This window comes from Microcebus murinus, chromosome 24 (assembly GCF_040939455.1).
Source record: "Microcebus murinus isolate Inina chromosome 24, M.murinus_Inina_mat1.0, whole genome shotgun sequence".
NCBI lineage: Eukaryota > Metazoa > Chordata > Mammalia > Primates > Cheirogaleidae > Microcebus > Microcebus murinus.
In genome coordinates, this window is record NC_134127.1 from 4,103,983 (window position 1) to 4,125,382 (window position 21,400).

The 21,400-nt window shown below is 42.7% G+C and overlaps 1 protein-coding gene across 2 annotated transcripts; it reads right to left on the reverse strand.

Moving 5' to 3' along the window:
* Window positions 1-974: 974 nt before the first annotated feature.
* Window positions 975-20,804, reverse strand: LETM2 (leucine zipper and EF-hand containing transmembrane protein 2). 2 transcript variants are annotated; one of them, XM_012762980.3, is made up of 11 exons: window positions 20,641-20,804; window positions 19,256-19,336; window positions 17,304-17,757; window positions 16,118-16,261; window positions 12,091-12,228; window positions 11,462-11,662; window positions 10,212-10,331; window positions 6,881-6,994; window positions 4,916-5,008; window positions 4,144-4,259; window positions 975-3,008 (listed from the first exon to the last, which is right to left on the reverse strand). In XM_012762980.3, exons 2-11 carry the CDS (start codon window positions 19,300-19,302, stop codon window positions 2,810-2,812), a joined length of 1,626 nt encoding a protein of 541 aa, XP_012618434.2. In that variant the 5' UTR covers window positions 19,303-19,336; window positions 20,641-20,804; the 3' UTR covers window positions 975-2,809. The 2 variants fall into 2 exon arrangements, with proteins under 2 accessions (XP_012618434.2, XP_012618436.2); XM_012762982.3 differs by having other exon boundaries at window positions 2,806-3,008; window positions 4,144-4,245.
* Window positions 20,805-21,400: the final 596 nt, after the last annotated feature.

Consider the following 21,400-nt stretch of genomic DNA (forward strand, 5'->3'; position numbering starts at 1 on the left):
AAATGAATTTTAACTCCTTAAAACCATTTGCTTTGAGACCGCAGAGTCTTTCCTTGTGAAATAGGGATGATAATTTCTGCCTTGGCCCTGCCTTGAAGCAATGCTGTGTGAATGGATGGAGACTCTAAGAGGCTTTCTGTGCCCTTGGGAGAGGTGCTAGAGAAATTATAAGGCACTATCATTATAACAGTGGTGTCCTTGCTGTTACTACTCAAATCACCCACAAATTTCCCCAGAGACTGAGCTGGCTGTCAAATAAAAGATAGCGAAATTGACCTGAGAAAATGAAATGGCCATTTTACTTAGATGACCAGACCGGGTCTCTTGAGGAAAGGAATCCAGTTTATCTAATGAAGATGTTGTGCTGTCATGGTGCAGAAGCTGTCTGGTTTCCCGAGGGTTAAAAGATTAGGGCCCGGGATCACCATGGCAATAATCAATATTGCCTTCTGTCTTTCCTAATTGCCGTAGCTGGGGATCATCAGTCCCTTGGCACTGCTAATGTAATGTATTGATCCCAGGTAAGTAAGATTGAACAGCAAGAAATCTCTCTCAATGGCAGTGAAGTTGCTGTGACCATCAGCCACCACTGGGTGGAGCCAGCAGGCTGAAGTCTCGGTTGGCGTTAGGTACTGCGCCCATCACTTTAAAATGACAGTAGTCTGACCTTACCTACTAGCGTGTGTGGGTGGCGAGTGGGCAGTCTTCAGCCTGGGTTTCAGCATCACAACACCACCTACATGACTTGTATGTAGTGATGAAGTACAGAATTAGACATGGCACAAGAGCAGGGCCGTCCGTGGTGGCAGGTGCCATCAGCTCCTCTCTGTCGCAGGAGAATTCTCTCTGTGAGAGACAGGCCCAGGCTGACATCACTGGGGTTGGGTCCTACGTATTGCCGAGAGTCATACCCAGTGAGTTACTGGCCACTGGCTGGGCCTTTCATCCCTCTGCTGAGAAAGGCCAGGGAGAGGGAAGGACAGCAAGCACCCAACTGTTAGGGAGACTTGGGCTGGGGCAGGTCTCTAGGTTGACACAGCAATATTCAGGATCGTTTATACTGTACTGCCTCTCACATGCATGTCTCAGCACATAGAAGTGACACGTGTCATGAACATGCTGCCGACTGCCTGGTTTAATGGTTTGACTGTCTCTTGTGACTGCTCCAGGGGAGCTGGGGCCAGCGTCGCGTGCTCTCGAGAGCCAGTGGCGCACACCTCTTCCCAGCTCTGCACTGTTGGGCGATCCCATGTTGGTAGCTTTACTCAGCCATGGTGGGAGTAGTTAACTCATTGGAATATGCAATTGCTATGAATCAGGGCTTTTTTTCCCCTCAAAGAATTGGTGGTTGATCATTTACCGGAATACCACTCACTAGCTAGGTTTCAGCATGGGACTGGCTCTAACAATCACTGAACCCAACAGCCAGGCACCCTAAGTGATGAGAACAAAGAACCATCCTTGACCTCTTTGAGCTACTATCTTAAGAACTTTACCAAGTGACCTGGGTCCCTTTACCTACCCATTCCTCCTCTGGTCACAGGGAAAGCCAGAAAGAAATGTAGATCAGCCCAGCAGTACACATGACTCATTCAGCTAAAACAGTATTGAGCAAGTTAACCAGCTAATCCCTTCCCCACATCTGAAATGTGGACTAATTAAAATAAACACCCATCATTTTAAAAACGGGAGAATTTATTGTGAATCACCTTGCTAGGCCAATGGCGGGATCCGCGGATGCTGTTTGCAGGGTAGGGAGGCGTCATTCGCAGGGAAGTGGAGTTCATTAGCAGGACGTGGTGGGGCTTGTCCTCCAATGGAGCAGGGATTTAGGAAGCATTTTCAGGTGTATATTCTTGCTGTGGAGTGCTGGTGACATTCCGCATTTAGAGGATCCCAGAGTGGGCATATTTGCATTTGACTTGGTTTAACTGACTCTCACCTAACTGCTTTTAACTTCAGAGCAAGGAAAGAAATCTAATTTTATCACCCACAGGCCGAAATACCTTTTCCCTTCTAACCACTTCCCAAGGGAAGAAAGCTGTATCTGTTATGTTCAGTATTAACAATACTGAAGACACTGAGCATAAATATCTGAACGCAGGACTCCTTCCTGGGTAGCAAAGGGATTATATCCGACTTCAACAATCCCTATGACTAACAGATAGTCTTATTTGTGAAAGACAAACCGACCAGAAAAACACACCCAGCACAAACAAATGGTTAAGCCTTAAACCCTTAATTATGTTTCCTAGCAAAGCGGGGGCTAATGAAAGCCATATGTGCTAGAAGAGTGGCCGCCTCCCAGATTCCTGCAGCCTCTGCGGCCCACGAGGGGGTGTCTGTCAGACCAGCCAAGCGGCAGCCCAACTTTTGTGATTGCCAGTCTGTTTGACTCCCCTTTTCTCCTCCAAGAGGATTTTTCTTCTTCGTAGCCAGAAAGACCTTACTGGGAAGTACACCCGTCCCATCTCATAAGGGTACTGTTCCTGTTGATGGGTCATTCTGAAGAAGTGGTCAGGGGCTCTTAAAGGAGTTTTTGGAGTCCCCAAGCTCTTACTTGGGATTTCAAGCCACGGGAGGCAGAGGGATCTACAGTGTCAAACTGACTCCATTTTGCAGAAAATTTCCTCTCAAAGGACATACACGCATGTGGCCGTTTAGAAACAACGTGGTGGGGGTGGGCTTTGCACAGAGTTTAGTGGGATGACATAATGGTACAGAAAAATGAACTTTGCAATTCTATTTCTCTAAATGGTCTGAACTTGGCCTCACTGCTGACATCGCTTGGAACGGTTGTTGCAAGGCCTCAAAGGACTGCCCCAAGGGCTAAGCGGCTGACCCTCTCGCTCACGCAGACAGACAGTCCTAGCTGGGAGGTCCTTTGCGGATGCCACTGCTGAGGGCCGGACGCTGAGAGAGAGAGCTCCATCCTCAAGTAGTCCTCACGCTCCTTTTGAACTAGCCTTGCTGTTCTGGGATGTCTTTTGTGATTTGGCTTGGAGTGTCTAGGTATAAAATATAAGGACTTTAGGTACTGGTCACAATGAGATGTGTAAGTTCTTCAAGAGTCCTTTTTGTTTTCTTTTTTTTTTCCTTTTTTTTTTTTTTTTTTTTGAGACAGTCTCGCTTTGTTGCCCAGGCTAGAGTGAGTGCCGTGGCGTCAGCCTCGCTCACAGCAACCTCAAACTCCTGGACTCAAGCAATCCTCCTGCCTCAGGCTCCCGAGTAGCTGGGACTACAGGCATGCGCCACCATGCCTGGCTAATTTTTTTCTATATATATTAGTGGGCCAATTAATTTCTATTAATAAATAATAGAGATGGGGTCTCACTCTTGCTCAGGCTAGTTTTGAACTCCTGACCTCGAGCAATCCACTCGCCTCAGTCTCCCAGAGTGCTAGGATTACAGGTGTGAGCCACCGCGCCCAGCCCTTTTTGTTTTATTAATCAAAATAATGACCGACCACAAAGTCAAATCTGAGTTTATAATTTACCTTGGTAATAAAAATAAAGAAGACATGCAAAAGACAAGGCCGGTATGCATCTTGGGTATGTGTCCTAACTAGATAACCTGGGGTGCTCTTCTGGATGGTTAGCCCATCTGTGTCTTCACAGATCCTCCCCACCTGCTGAGGTCCCCGGGAGCCAGTAGGGCCACCTCTCCATTCAACTCTCCCATGACCTCCCTACTGCTTACTTGTGTCACTTGCTTTAAATTCCTTCACCCAAATGGGAAAAGTGGGTAGATAAGCAATTTCTTACTTACATGCATTTCTCCTAAAATTTAAATTGCTTTCCTACTAGTATTTCCTGACATCAGAAGGCTGTGTAAAGTACACAACACATGGAAACTATTTCCCTCTGGTGCATAAGAAGGATCTGCCTATATTTTAATTAGCTTCTAGACTTAACATATTTAGGTCTGATCCACGATTGCATCGGCTGATTTTTTTTTTGGCTTTTGGATAATTGAAGTAAAAAATGTAGTGGTTATAAGATGACTAAAGTTCAGCCTACAACTTCCTGTTTGGATGACAGGAAGAATTGTGCAATGTTTTGCAATAGTTATAATTCTAGATTCCCACTACCCTCATAGATAACTAAGGGGAGGGAAAAGGTTTTATTTTTTTGAAATACTTACAGTTTCCTTAGAAGAAGTGATGGGTCCTTTAAGTAGTGAAATAGGTGGTGCTGGTGCTGTAGGTGATGGTATAACTGGTGGTGGTTGTATAAAGTCTTCATCCTTAAACAACAGAACTGAGAATTGGGTTATTGATTTAAAATAAAATGTGTACTAGATCTATAGTCCACTGCCATGACCACCAGGAACTTGGAATAACTACTTCATATTCTGGCACAGGATTCAAAAGGCAAAATCTGGAACTTAATTACATATAGCCAAATGGTGAACTTTCTAAGAAACAGATCAAACAGTACAATTCCTTATGACAGACACTATTGTATTGAAATTCAGTTTCAGACCGGGGCCCGGTGGCTCACGCCTGTAATCCTAGCACTCTGGGAGGCCCAGGAGGGTGGATTGCTCGAGGTCAGGAGTTCGAAACTAGCCTGACCAAGAGCAAGACCCCGTCTCTACTATAAATAGAAATAAATTAATTGGCCAACTAATATATATATAGAGAAAAATGAGCCGGGCATGGTGGCACATGCCTGTAGTCCCAGCTACTCGGGAGGCTGAGGCAGGAGGATCGCTTGAGCCCAGGAGATTGAGGTTGCTGTGAGCTAGGCTGATGCCACGGCACTCACTCTAGCCTGGGCAACAAAGCGAGACTCTGTCTCAAAAAAAAAAAAAGAAATTCAGTTTCATTAAAGGGATTAACAAGAGAGAAAATTAACCTATTGTTATTTTCATTTTTTAACCTAATTAACCAAATGGAAAGTAACTGTCTAACCTTAGTTCCCTTCAGTTGAGGTGCAAAATCCGCCATGTTCTCTTTAGATTTGGGGGGAGTATGTGATTCCACAGGAGTATCTGTCTTTTGAGCCTAGGGAGAGAAATACTTTATGTAGACAAGTTTTCAGCTCTTCCTGAAACTCAGAAGCTATTTTACAGTAGTCAAGGCCTTTTAGCACAATTTGCTTTCCACTGAATCCCCAACTTCCACCTCCAACTACAGCCTTTATGAGCAACATAGGAAATATGCCCCAGAAACAGCAACTTAGCATTGTTTCGCTTTGAGTTTTAAGCACCCTATATACAAAGGTTGCACACTGATTAGATTCTAGTATTTAAAATCCTCAGTCATTAACAAGCCACTAATTTGCCAATTCTGGTCCTGTTCTCAGTCTCAAAAACGTTGCCGTTTCTCAATTGTCAGTTTCTAATAACACATAACTTAGTCAAAATTGACACATTATTTTTAGTATCTAATAATAAATGATAAATTTGCCTGATTACTAAAATGGTAGGTGTTAGAGAAAAGAAACTGCAGTAAAACAAGGGAAATGGGGGAGGGTGTGGGATTAGAATAGATGACAGATTAGAATAGGTAGGTATAGAATAGCTAGCTAACCTATCTTTAGGAATTAATTAGGTTAGAAAAATATTTCACTGCTCTTTGGAAATAATTTCTCTGTGTATTTTGAAGGAAAGGGCTACATAAATCCAATATTATAGTATATTGGATATAATATAGTATATTGGACAAATTCTTTACTGCAGTGGTCCCCAGCCTTTTTGGGACCAGTTTCACGGAAGACAATTTTTCCATGGACCATCACACCAGTCTGAGGACCAGGTATTGGGGAACACAGCTTTACAAAACCTAGCATGCTGCTTGTTCTCACTTTGCATATCTGAAGAATATATGTTTAAAAACATGGATTTTTTAAAAAGCCAATAAAATGCCTGGGAGCTTGTCATTTTGTCCAAATTTAGCTGTGAGACATTGTGCTCCTCCAAGCTTTCCTTGTTCCTGAGAGCAGCCTAAGAATGACAATTAACTTTGGTCTGCCTTAAATGGATCCAGGAGTTTGATAGACTAAGAACCCACTAGCCTGGCCTTTTAGAACATGGTCTATACTCCAGAATTGCTCCCAGCCTCCCTAGAAATTTTCCTGGACAAAACCCAAAACCAGATTACTCTCTGGAAATGTGAAAAGAGAAAGCAAGATGGTGTTTGCTGAAGTCGTTTTTTCATGCTGGACTTCAAATAGTTTTCCTTGGCTCGTCCAAGGAGTCAGCCACATAACTAAGATTAAAAATGACTGGCCCTGACTCAGCACTGGTCTAATCTACTACAGCACGTGTGCAGCATCTTCTCCAAGGGACTTCCCTTTCCTTCTCATGAAGGTTCTGAGTCAGACATGAAGCTCCCAGGTAGGAAGTAAGGCCTCATGGGCCCAGAGCAAGACACTCCAGTGATTGGGCAATCCTGGGCTGTTCCAGGAGGAAAAATGTCGCTGAGTTAAAGGAAAAAAATAATTAAGGAAATGAGTTGATGAAATACAGAGTTTACATTCTAACTTAGCCATTCAGTGCCTAAAAATTAAAAGGAATCTGGATAAATGAAATAGACATGAAAGAACAGGAGCCATTCAGCCTAAAAGAAAGCAGTGTGGTGTGTGTGGGCGGGAACCTAGTCTAACAAAGATGAGATAGTTACGCAGAAAGAATAAACCATGCTCCCATTAGTAAAATTCCTAAAGCAAGCTGGGATTAAAGGCAGTAGTAGCCCTATTGCTAGAGTAATCTGAGTGGCTTTCGTTTGTTTTGAGGAATTTTTAAAACACTTAAAAGCCAGTTTGGGCCAAATTCCAAAAGAAACTCCTGCTCTGACCGCAAAAGTATACAAGACACTAGTGGAGAGGCCCCAGTTAGGAGGAAATCCAGGCTCTCCATGAATCCAAGTACTCACCTCCCCACTTAGTGGGATCTCAATTGGCTTTGGCTTCACGTCTATCAGGTAGAAGGTGCGTGACAGGAGCAAAAGGGAAGGAGGGACGTTCTCCTTCAGGTGGAGGTCCTGCCACTGGAAAATCAGATAGAATCATGGAACACGACAGCCAAAAGTGACCTGTGGTCATCTACTGCTTCCCTCATCGACAGCTTCCCCTCGGTCACGTGATGAGTCAAGGCAGAGCGAGGGTCAACACCAGCTTCCTGACTTCTGCACCAACCGTGTACCATGCAGCTTCTCAAGTCAGGGAAGATTCAATTACTTGGAGCCCAATGTGGATCAAAATAGCTAAGTATCTTCTCAGACAAAAAGTAGATCATGTGAAAGAATAAATCAGCCTCACTTATTAGTGAAGCCAAAAAAATACACATTAAAATGAGAATGAGATGTAAGTTTTCAAGTATAATATTGGCCAAGCTTTTTTTATTTAAAAAAAAATTTTAGATCAACAATACATGCACAAGGGACAAATTCAGAAGGTAAAGGTATTCAGTAAAAAGCAGTCTGCCTTCTATTCTCTAGCTACCTTCTTCCCTAGAAGCAACTACTGATACTAGTTCCTTATATACTCTTCCAGAGATATCCTAAGCATACACATATTCATAAATTCTTTCTTTCTTTCTTTTTTTTTTTTTGAGACACAGTCTCGCTTTGTTGCCTGGGCTAGAGTGCCGTGGCATCAGCCTAGTTCATAGCAACCTAAAACTCCTGGGCTCAACAATCCTTCTGCCTCAGCCTCCCAGGTGGCTGCGACTACAGGCATGCGCCACCATGCCCGGCTAATTTTTTCTATATATTTTTAGTTGGCCAATTAATTTCTTTCTATTTTTTTAGTAGAGACAGGGTCTTGCTCTTGCTCAGTCTGGTTTCGAACTCCTGACCTTGAGCAATCCACCTGTCTCAGCCTCCCAGAGTGCTAGGATTATAGGCATGAGCCACCACACCCAGTCCATATATTCTTTCTTTACAGCTAAGATTACAGGCATGAGCCACCACACCCAGTCCATATATTCTTTCTTTACACAAAGGGTAACATATACACTGTTTTATCCTTTGCTTTTTTTTTTTATTGAAATATCTTAGAGATTGATTACTATCAGTAGATGGAGGGCTACCTCCTTTTTAAACATCTAAAGAATTCCATTAAATCGAAATGTCATAAGTAATTTGATTATTCTCCTATTAATGAACTTTAGGCTGTTTCCAATCTTTAATAGTGCTGCAATAGATAATCTAGTGAATATGTCATTTTGCACGTGTGCAAGAATATATGATACATTCTCAGAAGTGAAATTGCTAGGTCAAAGAGTATATGCATGTGCCTGTAGTCCCAGCTACTTGGGAGGCTTAGGTGGGAGGATCACTTGAGCCCAAGTAGTTGGAGGCGGCAGTGAGCTATGATCATAGCACTCGGGCAACTCCAGACCGAGTGACAGAGCAAGACCCCATCTCTTAAAAAAAAAAAAAAACAGTATATGCATTTTTAAGTTTTGAAAAATATTGCCAAATTACTCTCCATGGAAGTTTTTACCAGTAATGCATGAATACCCCTCTCCCCACCCCCTTACCAACATAGGATGTTATCAAACTCTGATTTTTGCTAATATAAAGGCGAATGTGGCCGGGCACGGTGGCTCATGCCTGTAATCCTAGCACTCTGGGAGGCCAAGGTGGGCGGATTGCTCGAGGTCAGGAGTTCGAAACCAGCCTGAGCAAGAGCGAGACCCTGTCTCTACTATAAAGAGAAAGAAATTAATTGGCCAACTAATATATATAGAAAAAATTAGCCGGGCATGGTGGCACATGCCTGTAGTCCCAGCTACTCGGGAGGCTGAGGCAGCAGGATTGCTTGAGCCCAGGAGATTGAGGTTGCTGTGAGCGAGGCTGACGCCATGGCACTCACTCTGGCCTGGGCAACAGAGTGAGACTCTGTCTCAAAAAAATAAAGGTGAATGTGGCATCTCTTAGTTTTAATTTATGAGTAAGGTTAAGATGGAAATATCTTACCATGTTTACCATTTTAAAATTTTCCTTTTTAGGAACTGTCTGCCTGTATTCTAACACAGGATTTGTTGAATAATAATACATAAGTGCTGAGTATCAGATGGTTGGATTAGTATCTTCACTCCCTTGTAGTTGGATTGTAAAATGCTACATCCTTTCAAGAAAGAAATTTGTCATTATGAACCCACTGAATACTATATGTTCAGGAAATACATGGTTATAAGTACCTTTCTCTACAATATGTTGATCTTCCAATCAAAGTTGGTCCAACATGTAAGAAGAAATAGCACTGCCTGTTTTCAAAGTCACAACAGCTCCTATCTCAAAATAATGTGTGCACTTTATAGCACTTCTTACAATTATAGAAATGAGAATGTATACTCCTTTGTTTTAAAGCACTGATGCTCTTACTTAAAATACAAATATGCTATCTGAGGGACAATATTAAACATCCACACCAAAGCTAACACTTTACATGGGTTTGTGGCACTAACAGGGAAAGCAGCCCCAGGTGGGCCACCAGGCAAGGTTCAGACCTCCAGACAGATTCACACAGATGGCAGGCCTTGAATTAGAATTTCCTCAAGACCCTTACCATACCTGAAGTAGGTGAAATTCTAAGGTGGGCTCAAGAGTGCCTGTACCTGGTGTACCCACACCTTCTCCCAGTCATTTGATCAAACACCATTCTAGGGATGTAATTAAGGCCCCAAATCAGCTGACCTTAAAATAGGGAGATTATTCGGGTGGGTCTCACCTAATCACACAAGAGCATAAATCTGAGGCTAGAGGTCAAACACAGGTGAAGTTGGAGGTTTTCAGCGCAAGGAAGATGTGGCATTGAGAAGTTCTCTGTTGCTGGCTTTGCAGATAGGGTGAGCCAAGAGGCAAGGAATACACGTGGCCTCTAGGTGCCAAGGGTAGCCTGGGGCTGACAGCCAGCCAGGAAGCAAGGACTCAGTCCTACAGCTGCAAGAACCAAGCTCAGCCAACAAACGGAAGGAGCTTGGAAGTGGGTCCTTTCCCACAGCCTGGGAAGGAACGCAGCCTGCACTTCTGACCTCCAGAACTGTGAGCTAATCTAGTGGGTGTTGTTTTCAGCTACTAAGTTTGTGGTAATTTGTCAGGTAGCAATAGGAAACCGATATAGTACCCTACCCCAGTCATAGTGAAAAATTAATCTAGCTGCTTCAGCACCCCACTGCTCAATCACAAAATGAGCTCTGTGCAAATTGTAGGGGGGGAGAGTTCTAGTGAGGAGAGCCCAGGAGGAGCTGCTACTTGCCTCTGTGAGCTGTTGTAGCAGTTGTTCCTCAGTGAGACCCAGTGACCTCATCCCTCGGGCCCTACAGGCAGCCTGTAGTTCTGACACACTCAAAGTCTTCACCCCTTCTTTGGCAATTACCTGAAAGAAATGGAAGAAACAGTGTTGGATCTTTTGATTCCAATTTTACCTAATCCCTCCATTCCAGCAAATCAGTGGAAACACAGAGTCGGAGGCTTTGGCACTCTGTGCCCTGCATGGACTGCTACAAAGGCGGCCTAGGAAGGTGCCAGTTGGAGTAAAGGGAATCCAGCCAATATCAGAGACACTTGCATAACTCTTCCCCAGTATTCTGTTACCAAAGCAATTCTTTCCCCTCTTGATTTGCGTTTTGCCCGGTTGTGACATCTCCCCTCCTTTTCCCTTCAATGGCACCTTTAAGGTTCATTAGGAAAAAAAATACGTCACTTGAAAAGCTTTCAATGTGCCATTTGTTGCCTGTCCCTGTAGTGCTCTGCTCCCACTCCTCCCCACCACCCCAGGAATGGTCCACAAAACTCTCTCAATAAACAATGCAGCTTTTGCTGAGTTATTTGGTGTGACCCAAAACTATGGTCCTTCTGGGACCAGTGTTGTTTATTCCAAAGTTCTGAAAGCAACAGCTGAGATCCAGACGAGGCCGGGGGGATCACCAACTCTCTCAGTTCAGGGAAACCTGCTCCCTCAGGCAGAGTGCCTTAGAGTAGCTGAGGCAGATTCAAGAAACACTCTTTCTGTTGTTGTTTTTTTAGGAGCCTAATGAGCAGTTATAGTCCAATGGTGCCTTTCTACTGCAAGGCGTCCGGGCTCTGCTTTTCCTCCCGGCTTGGGCTTTGCACCCCTTCTTGCCAGGCAACTCACTCTGCAGAACACTGACTTTGGCACCAGCTCCTCAGCAGGGGAGCAGAGGTGGGGTGGGGGGAGCTTTGTCGGGATCCACTGAGCTGCTATTTCCTTCCCAGCAGATCCTAAGTGCTTTAGCTTAGTCCCAGCTAAGTCATCCAAATTACTAACATTTCATGTTGGCCTTCTCAAGAAAATGGGTCAGGGTACGACAGACATCACCTGAAATGAGCAATCAAGGTTCAAGTTGTCATAATGGTTGTTTAAACCACTCATTTTTCCAGAACTGGTCCATGACCAGACCCAACAGAAAATTCTCCATCACAGCGGCGCCCTAAGGCATCTCCCACTACCTCGCCAATTCCCTCCAGCTATGGTTAAGCTCTTACTTCATCATCTGCTTTTATAGACTTCAGTTTCATCAGAAGCTGAAAGCGGAGCAGATTGTTGGTTCCAAAGGTCTGCAGTTCTAGCAGTTTGCAAAGGGCGACCAGCTGAGGCCGATCTAAGTGCTCCAGGGCTAGCTGATCCTCAAACAGTTTGGAAAAGCGAACTATCTCTTTTGTGCTGGGCCTGTGGCCTGTCTGGACCTAGGCAGTGGGACAAAGAGTTTAATTAAAATGTGTTCCCTACTTAATTTAGATTTCCTAATAGACTATTTGAAAGAGATTTCAAGTAGCATTTATGAACTCTATCTAATGTCTGGAAATGGGCCCTGTGGTACAAAGAAAGAGGGAAGAGATCTGTCTGAAGTCAAGCTAAATCAACTGAAAAAATCAGGGGTAGTTCAAAAGTTTGACTCTAAAATCTACTGTTTTTTCCAAGAATTTATCAGCCTCTTTAACACACTGATTAAGATAGGTGTTTCTGCAAACTACTATAAATGTTTACAAGACTGTATATTTGTAAATTAGGTATTTGAAATTTCAAAGATTGAAGATTTGGAAGACCCATGATGACATGCATTTTTCATACAACTCTCAGCCCCAAAGTCTGGTATCGTATCAACGACTGACACCTGTTGTACATAGGACGAGAACTGCGTGGAGGCATCTCCCAGCTGGGCTCTGTTCCTCCTGGCCATTTCTGTAATTGTTTCTTGAAGAAACTTTGCCATTTCCAACTTTGCAGCCATTTTCTTTTTCTGTTTTTCTTCCTTAATAATAGAGGAGTAAAAGTTAATGAATCCTTCATGATTTCAAATTGGTAGATGAAAGAGGGAGAAAAATACCTGTCACCTTGTCATTGCTCATCTCTGTACCATGTATTAATATCGTGTCCAGGCCTGATTGAATGGGTTTGTGAGAGCCAGAGCACATAAAAAGCCTCTGTTTGGAACTTTTCTCCTTAATCTTACCTTTAGTTTCTCACTAATACAATGATCATGAGCATCTGATAGATCAAAGATGTCCCCTCAATGGTAGGCTTTGTAACGATTTAGAATGAGATACCATCTCTTAGCCTTAGAACAGACCATGGAGGCTGCTGGTTGAGCCAACCCCTTGTCTGAGTGGCTCTGAGTTTTGCTTTGCAAACAATGAAAACTAGGAAATGAATTCTATACTTAAGTACTTTAAATAGAAAACAGATATAATTAATTATAATACAAGGAGTTAAGTGGTCTAACAAATATGCACTACACAGAAGATAATTAAATATACACTCTTAAGATACTATGTTGACCAGTATTTCTTAATCCTTGTTCATCATCAGAAATGTAGTATGGTAGCATTTTCAAAATGACCTTGGTCAGTCAGGACTCAGGGGGTGGAAAAGAACAGGAATCTCTCTATATATTGTTTTAAGTTGCCCAGAAAATTCTAATGATCAGCCAATCATAAGAACTGTTGATTTTTAGAGAGATCCTAAAAGACTCAGCAAAAAAAAAAAAAACCCAAAAACCAAAATCACACAATGGCAATATCATGGTTAGAAGCCATTTAATCATCCATTTCATCCATCCACACCCTTAACATCCACCTATCCATCTATCTATTCATTTATTTATTATCTACCATGTACTGGGTACTGGGGATAAAATGAGCAAAGACAGATAAGAATTCCTACCTTCCTGGAACTTCTAGTCTAGTGGGAGAGACAAACATTAATGACTGATGATAATCCAGTTTTTCCACAAGTTAATGTAAAAGTTGTAATTAATGTAAAAGTATAATGGGTAACTGCTATGAAAGAGGGATGCACAATACTCTGCTCTGATCTAATGTAAACAGAAAGCTCCCCAACCTCCTCTCTCCATGAACAAAAGCAACCTAGAAAGTATTTTCTAAGACTGTGGCTATGATATGTGATACACACATAAACACACACACACACACACACACAGATACACATAGAAGTATGTTGGGCACAATGGTGTTCAGGAAAGAGGTAATATTTAGATAAATCACTTTCTCTATTCTTTCATCTTTCTGTATTCACTAACACTTCCCTTATTATGCTATGGTATTAATTCTAGATCCTGATTACTTTAAATGTAAGTAAATTAAACCACAGCCAGACAATTAAATATTGTAATTTGATTTTGTCCTTCCAATGTATCTCTCTTCATGTCTTCTTTTTTTTGAGACAGAGTCTCGCTTTGTTGCCCAGGCTAGAGTGAGTGCCATGGCATCAGCCTAGCTCACAGCAACCTCAAACTCCTGGGCTCAAGCCATCCTCCTGCCTCAGCCTCCCGAGTAGCTGGGACTACAGGCATGTGCCACCATGCTGGGCTAATTTTTTCTATATGTGTTAGTTGGCCAATTAATTTCTTTCTATTTTATAGTAGAGACGGGGTCTTGCTCTTGCTCAGGCTAGTTTCGAACTCCTGACCTCACACAATCCGCCCGCCTCGGCCTCCCAGAGTGCTAGGATTACAGGCGTGAGCCACCACGCCCAGCCTCTCTTCATGTCTTTATTCCTATTGCCAGTTTCATCACTTAGGCTCTACCACCTCTCCCCCTGCCACTGCAGTAGCATTCCAGCTGATGTCCCTTCCTTGGCTCTGCCCTCTTTAGTCCTTCCTGCCAGCACAATTGTTTTTCTAAAGCACAGACTAATCACATCATCCGCCCTGGTTAAAAATGTTACCTTCCGTGATGCACCATGGGCAAAAGGTAAAGTCTAAATTCCTTAGGCAGGTAGATGCTTTCCAACCTGACCCCAATGGTCACCTTTGTCTGCTTCCTGCCATTGATCCCCTGGGTCTCCCTGCTCCAACCACAAAGAACCAACCAGTGGTCTCTGACTATGTCATACTCTTATGTCGCTGAGCCATTTTAAATGCTATTCTTTCTATCAAGAATGGTTTCTACAGACTGGTAAAACTCCACTTGCTCCTTAAGTCTCAGTTCCAATGTTACCTGTTTCTGTGAAACGTTTCCCAATCTTTGTCCTCTCATAATGTTTTGCTCTTATCTTCTTCATCCTAAGCACTGTCTAGAAGAGTGTCACCAAATGGAGAGAATGAAGAAGCCACCTGTTTTCCAGCCCATCACCTTCACAGTGACCCCCAAGCTCAATGAGGGCACCCTTTTCTCAGGGGCTACTGAAGGGTCTGTTTGCTGAATAAATCACCCCTGCTGTCTAACTAATCACCAGAGTAATAGTGGATTTTTGTTTTAACAGTTAAAAACAAGTTAAAATTGAGTAGAGAAGGAAGTCTTAACAAATGGTACTAGAAAAACCAGATATCCACATCCAAAATAAAAAAGTAATCTAGACACTGACATTATACTTTTCACAAAAATTAACTCAAAATGGATCATAGACCTACGTGTAAAATGCAAAACTATAAAATTTCTAGAGGAAAACGAGAAAAATCTAGGTGACGTTGGATTTGGCAAATGAGTTTTTAGCTACAACACCAAAAGCATGATCCATAAAAAGAAAAGTTGATAAATTGGATACCATTAAAATTAAGAGCATTTCCTCTCTGAAAGACATTGTTAAGGGAATGAAAAGACTAGGAGAAAATATTTACAAAATACATATCTGATAAAGGACTTTTATCCAAAATATAGAAAGAACTCAATAAGAAAACAAAGAACCCAATTAAAAAGTGGGCAAAAGATCTAAACAGACACCTCCCCAAAGAAGATACACAGATAGTTAATGAGCATAGGAAAAGATACTCAATATCATATGACATTAGAGAACTGCAAATTAAAACAATGAGATGCCACTACATACCTATTTGACTAGCTAATGTCCAGAACACTGACAACATCAAATACTGGGGAAGATGTGGAGCAACAGGAACTCTCGTTTGTTGCTGGGGGAATGCACAATAGTACAGCCACTTTGAAAAACAGTTTAGCAATTTATTACAAAGCTAAACACAGTCTTATACGATTCAGCAATTACTCTCCTACGTATTTACCCCAATGAGCTGAAAGCGTACATCCACACAAAAACCTACACACAGATGTTTATTGAAGCTTTATTCATAATTGCCAAAAACTGGAAGCAACTGAGGTGTCTTCGAGAGGTGAATGGATAGACAAACTGTGGTATATCCATGCAGGGGTCTATTATTCAGTGATAAAAAGAAATAAGACAGGGAAGGATGTTAAATGCACATTGCCAAGTGGAAGAAGCCAATCTGAAAAGGCCACGCACTGTATGAGTCTGACTATCTGACATTCTGGAAAAGGCAAAACTATAGACAGTGAAAACATCAGTGGTTGCCATACGCTGGGCAAACAGGTGGAGCACAGAGGATTTTGCCATCAGTGAAATTGTTCTGTAGGACACTGTGATGGTGGACACATGACATGACACATTTACAAAACCCACAGAACTGTAAAACACACAGAGTGAACCCTAATGTAAGGTATGAGCTTTGATTAATAATTATCAATATTGGTTCCTTGTTTCCAACAAATATAGCATACTAATGTGAGATTTTAATTACAAGGGAAATGGTGGTGGGGGGGAGTGGCATATGGGAACTCTACTCTCTACCCAATTTTTCTGTAAACCTAAAAACAGCTCTAAAAAATAAAGTTTATTAATTTTTTTTAAAGTTAAAAAATCCTACATACCTTTTTGGATTCACTTTCAAAAGTTGATGGCAACATCTCTGGGAAGAGTTTCAGAAACACTGGTAATAAGAATTCCATGAAGGGCACAAATACGAACACCATAAAGGGAACCAGGCGGAAGAAATCGACACAAGTTCTCAACAGCTAAAGAATTAAATGCATACGCAATATTCATTATTTTAGGACATGCCAAAAACTAAAACAAAAAAGCCTGCCTTGGTTTTTAAAGTGTTAAAAACACAAGTTTTCTACAGCTGTTTATAAAATGAAAAGGCCAGGTTTTCCTGTTTACCACAGCTCTAAAGTAATATTTATGGGATATCTTCAAGGAAATCTATGATAATCAAAACATATTATTGGTATTTCTTAGCTTTCATCTAAGTTAGGGGGTCCATAGTTTAATAATACAGTATCAGTTAAAGTTGGTTTTTAAAATGCCTATGCTTAACATATTAATAACACCTCAAACCTGAAGTCTTTTAATTCTTGGGAGAGATTTAAAAACACCATTATAACCATTCTGTAGGCAAATATATAAAAATTTTAAGACTGTTGACTAAAACTGTATAGTAAGTCAGTTGCAGACAAGTAAGAAACTCTGGTTCTGGGCTGAGCGTGGTGTCTCACACCTGTAATCCTAGCACTCTGGAAGGCCAAGGGTGGGCGGATTGCTTGAGGTCAGGAGTTCGAGACCAGCCTCAGAAAGAGTGAGACCCCATCTCTACTAAAATTAGAAAAAATTAGCCAGGTATGTTGGTGCATGCCTGTAGTCCCAGCTACTCGGGAGGCTGAGGCAGGAGGATCCCTTGAGCCCAGGAATTTGAAGATGCTGTGAACTAGGCTGACACCCTGACACTCTAGCCCTAGCAACAGAGCAAGACTCCATCTCAAAAAAAAAAAAAAAAAAAAGGAAACTCTGGTTCTCATCAGCAGTTATCATTCCTACTTTGGGATTTTTTTTTTTTTTTCTTGGTAGAGTTGAGGTCTCACTATGTTGCCCAGGCTGGTCTTGAACTTCTGGTCTCAAACAGTCCTCATGGCTCAGCCACCTAAAGTACTGGGTTTATAGGCACAAGCCACCATGCCTGGCCTGGGATTTTTAAGATGAAGTTTGAGTCTAAAACTTGGTTCCGAAATAGTTCATTTTAATTTCACATTTTCTTCCTCAAATACGATTCTTGCCTACCCTTCGTCTCTCGCGTCTGGTCAGCACCTGTCCGTGCAGCAGCCTCCAAACCATTCTGGCAGCAACTTTGGTGTCAATCCAAAGTAAGCGGAATCCATTGTAATAATGTTTAAGTTCATCTACAATTCTTTGTCTCAAAGATGGCTTTCCTCCTTTAATCTTTGTGCCAGTTTCTTTTGTAGGCTGAGGGCTTGTCACCCCTGGCTTTTCTGTGGTTTGCTCCGGCTGAAGTTTACTAGGGACCTCTTGTAACCAGCAAGTTGATGTGTGCAGCTTCCGTATGAGCCTAGTTCGTAAGTGAAGTACTTTACTGCCTGACTGACTGGGATAGGAGTACTTCTTATTTCCATAGTTCTTCATATATGTCTTATTTAAATGTGAATCTGGCAAGTGAAGAAATGCAAATGATGGGGGAAAAGACGAGCAGGTGGGATGGACAAAATGGCTGGGGAACCTGGAATAAAGAGCAAGCCCAAGTTGAGTACACACTATTCAAACTTATAGAAAGATCTTTTATCTGGTTAAAATAAAGCAATGGCCTTAAAGTGTATATTTTAGGAGCAGCTAATGTTCATAAAAGAATGAAACATAACTTTTCACCCTAGTTGAAGAACAGATGCTCTATGGGTCAGTGATATACTCTATGTGAAATATTAATAAGGTAATTCCTAAGAATTGCTATATTAGAAGTTATAAGTTCTGTGACTATTAATTTAAAAATCTAATAGCAAACATCTTTCCACCAGGGGTTGTGTTTGATGGTGCTGTTTTCTCTATCTACTATCATAAAATAGGTGGAAGCCACTCTACTGATAACAGGAATACTGTTTTAATGGAACATTTCAGGGTCACCATGGGCATTAACCAATCCTACAATACTGCTTTGCCTCTGTAGTACCTATGGACTCCCTCAAGAAAGAGATACTTACAGCTGAAAGGCCCTTCACCTAACATTCTTCAAGAATGTTGGGAATAAGAATTAGTATTGGGCACCCAGCCAAGGATCTCTACATTTTTCTAGTATTGCAACAGCCCACAATCTTCAGTTACACTAGCACATCAGATTGTTTGAAAATAAAAATAAATTCTGGGAAGCCAAGGTGGGCGGATTGCTCGAGGTCAGGAGTTCGAAACCAGCCTGAGCAAGAGCGAGACCCCCGTCTCTACTATAAAAATAGAAAGAAATTAATTGGCCAACTAATATATATAGGAAAAAATTAGCCGGGCATGGTGGCACATGCCTGTAGTTCCAGCTACTCGGGAGGCTGAGGCAGAAGGATCGCTTGAGCTCAGGAATTTGAGGTTGCTGTGAGCTAGGCTGATGCCATAGCACTCACTGTAGCCTGGGCAACAAAGCGAGACTCTGTCTCAAAAAACACAAAAAAAAAAAAAAAGAAAAAAAAAAGAAAAGAAAAATAAAATAGATCCAGGCAAAGAAAATTACTGGAAAAGAGATTTCTTTTGGCAAAGAGATGTTTTTTTTCCATTCTTTCAGACTATTTTTGAAGTATGCCAAGATAAAACACTTTTTGAATGGCCAAAAGGGAAAATGTACAATGTATCTGGGATATAGTAAGTTCTTAGTGAATATTCTTCTGAGTAAATAAATGATAACAGACCATAATCGGACAGGAATATGTCCTAGGACTGGCTTGTTCACCAGCCATTTTACTTCTTTACATCTAAGAGCCTCATGTAACATTATCAATTACAGAGATGTCACTCTAAAAGCATTACGTTTTCTACTTTAACCTCTACCACACATCTACAAAATTACTCAGCCTGAGTTCTAAAACATATATAAAATTTTGGTATGTTTAACTACATTAAAATGTCAGCTTCCTAAAAGCCAACAAAGTATTAATTGTGTACTAAGCCAATCCTTTTACACATATCCTTTCCATCTAGAAGAATGAAATTCATATACATATGGGGGGGACTCCAATGCTTACCTTGTTCGAGCAATAACTAAGACTGAATTATAACTGTAGAAAGCCATATTTATTTTTTTCTCAACTAGTCAACATAAGGACCTGAGGAAAGGAGCAAGTAAAGAGTTTAGTATTTTTAAAACACATCAATTAAAATATATCAAGATTTAAGTGTTTTTAACTATTGCAAGGGTAGAATATTTGCATGGTTAATATGCAAAATCTCCCTTCAAGTTCAGTTCCAACAATCGTGAATAAAAAAAAATATATTTTCACGGTTCTGGATTTGAGAATGGTACTTTGAGATGCCAACAAATGAAAACGATCTCTAAGAGGATAGTGTTCATGAAGATGGTATGGTCTTCAGAGGCATTTTGATTTCTGGCCATTAGTATCTACTAATCTAACTTAAATGATTGCCAAGTACTTAAAAAGCTGAGCAAGACACACATATTTGTAGCCTAAAGATATACGTAGAAAGCAAATAGCTTGGATTTGTTTTCAATTAGCTTTTTTTTTTTTTCTTTCATATTTGGCCAAGCTGTACTCCCTAATCTCATTTGTGCAGCTGTGAAGACATACAGGGTACCTACTCTAATCGCTCAAGTAGAGGTAAAAGGGTTTCCCTTCCTAGTGATTCTCCAGAGCCCAAATTGCTTTTAAATAACCTCCACCTTCATCAAAACCTGTCCCCATCCTGCGGCGCTTTTCAGCTAGGGGCAGCGCGGAGCAGCAAGGAGCCGTGGTAGCTCACACTCAACCCTGCTCTCCTGCAGCTGGGAAGGGAGTGCCAGGGTCTCTCCTAGACGGAAATGTCAACCACAGAGCTGACATTCTGAGCCTCTGAACCAGACTGCCGGTGGGCGGTGTCTCGCAGGAGGGAGACAGGACCAGACGCGGCGGTTAATCCCTCTCCGGCCCCGGGCTGTGGGCAGCCGCACGCCCAGGGTCCTGGGGTTACCTTTGCTTCAGACACTTCACGACACGGGTGCAAAACGCGCCCTCAGCTTCCTCAGCCAGTGGCTTTCGTGCGTGTGTGCGGGTGGCCTGTCTGTTGTGGTGGGGTCTGGGGGATTTTGTGGGGTTTTTTGTTTTGTTTTGTTTTGTTTTTGGTGTTTTGGGGTTGGAGGTGCGGGGGTGGGGCAGGCCCGGCAACGACGACCCTTGGTGACGATGACGATCGCGGTGGTTGGAAATGAAGACGAGGAGAAGCAGGGTACGGAACAGAAAGGAGGAAGCGAAGCCCGGAAGGAGGGGAGTGGGGGCTGCGATCCAGAGTTTGGGGGCGCCCGGCGGGGACGAGGTCAAGGGCCGAGGGGCAGGATGCGGAGGGCGCGGGCTCCGGAGGATACAAGGCAGGCACGGCCCACCACCTCACGGCCCGGGCCTGGGCCCGCCCACCCTACCTCCTTGGCCCGGCTCCCGGGAACGGCCGCCTCGATCCTCCCAGTTTCTTCCCAAGTCCTCCCCCGGCCCCCAAGCTAGAGGGGCCCGGAGCCAAGTCTCTATGGCTCCACCTCGCCCCTCGCGCCTACGTCACTCTGAGTGACGACATCACCAGCCAATGAGCTCTCACATTCTAGGGAGGGCGGGCGTCCTTCACCATCGCAGCCCAGGAAGCCGCAAAGTCGCGTTCCCGTCGGCGAGATGACTTCTTCGTTGGGTTTCATTTAAGGAACGTCGGTGCTGTGGGGCCCGAGATTGATGTTTTTCTGCCAGTCCACAGTCTGTAGGCCGCGGCTAACACCCGAGGAAACCCTTGAATGAAGGATGGATTAAAGAGGCTCTTTCGCTACTGATAGCGTGATTTGTCTGATAGTCGCCATGGTAACCATCTTGGAGTCACGAATGACACCACTTTGCTGTATTCTCCCTCCTTCTGCTCCCTTCAACTCCGACACTGCCTGGGGGGAGTGGAGGGGAGGTTGAAGTGGGGTAGGAGAAAGAGCGGGAATCGGAAGGAAAACACCCCTCTGCCGGCCCTTCCAGGGCCCAAGGCTGTAATGCTGTGAAATCTTTGTACGGAAATCTGAATTCCACTAAAGAAATCCGTGTAAATTTGCTTAACAGATGTTGTTTATGATCAGTAGTTTGTGTAGAAGTCTTAACATTTAAAATGTATACTATGGTAGCTGTGAAACGATGTAGGCACTTGCCGCTTTGTGG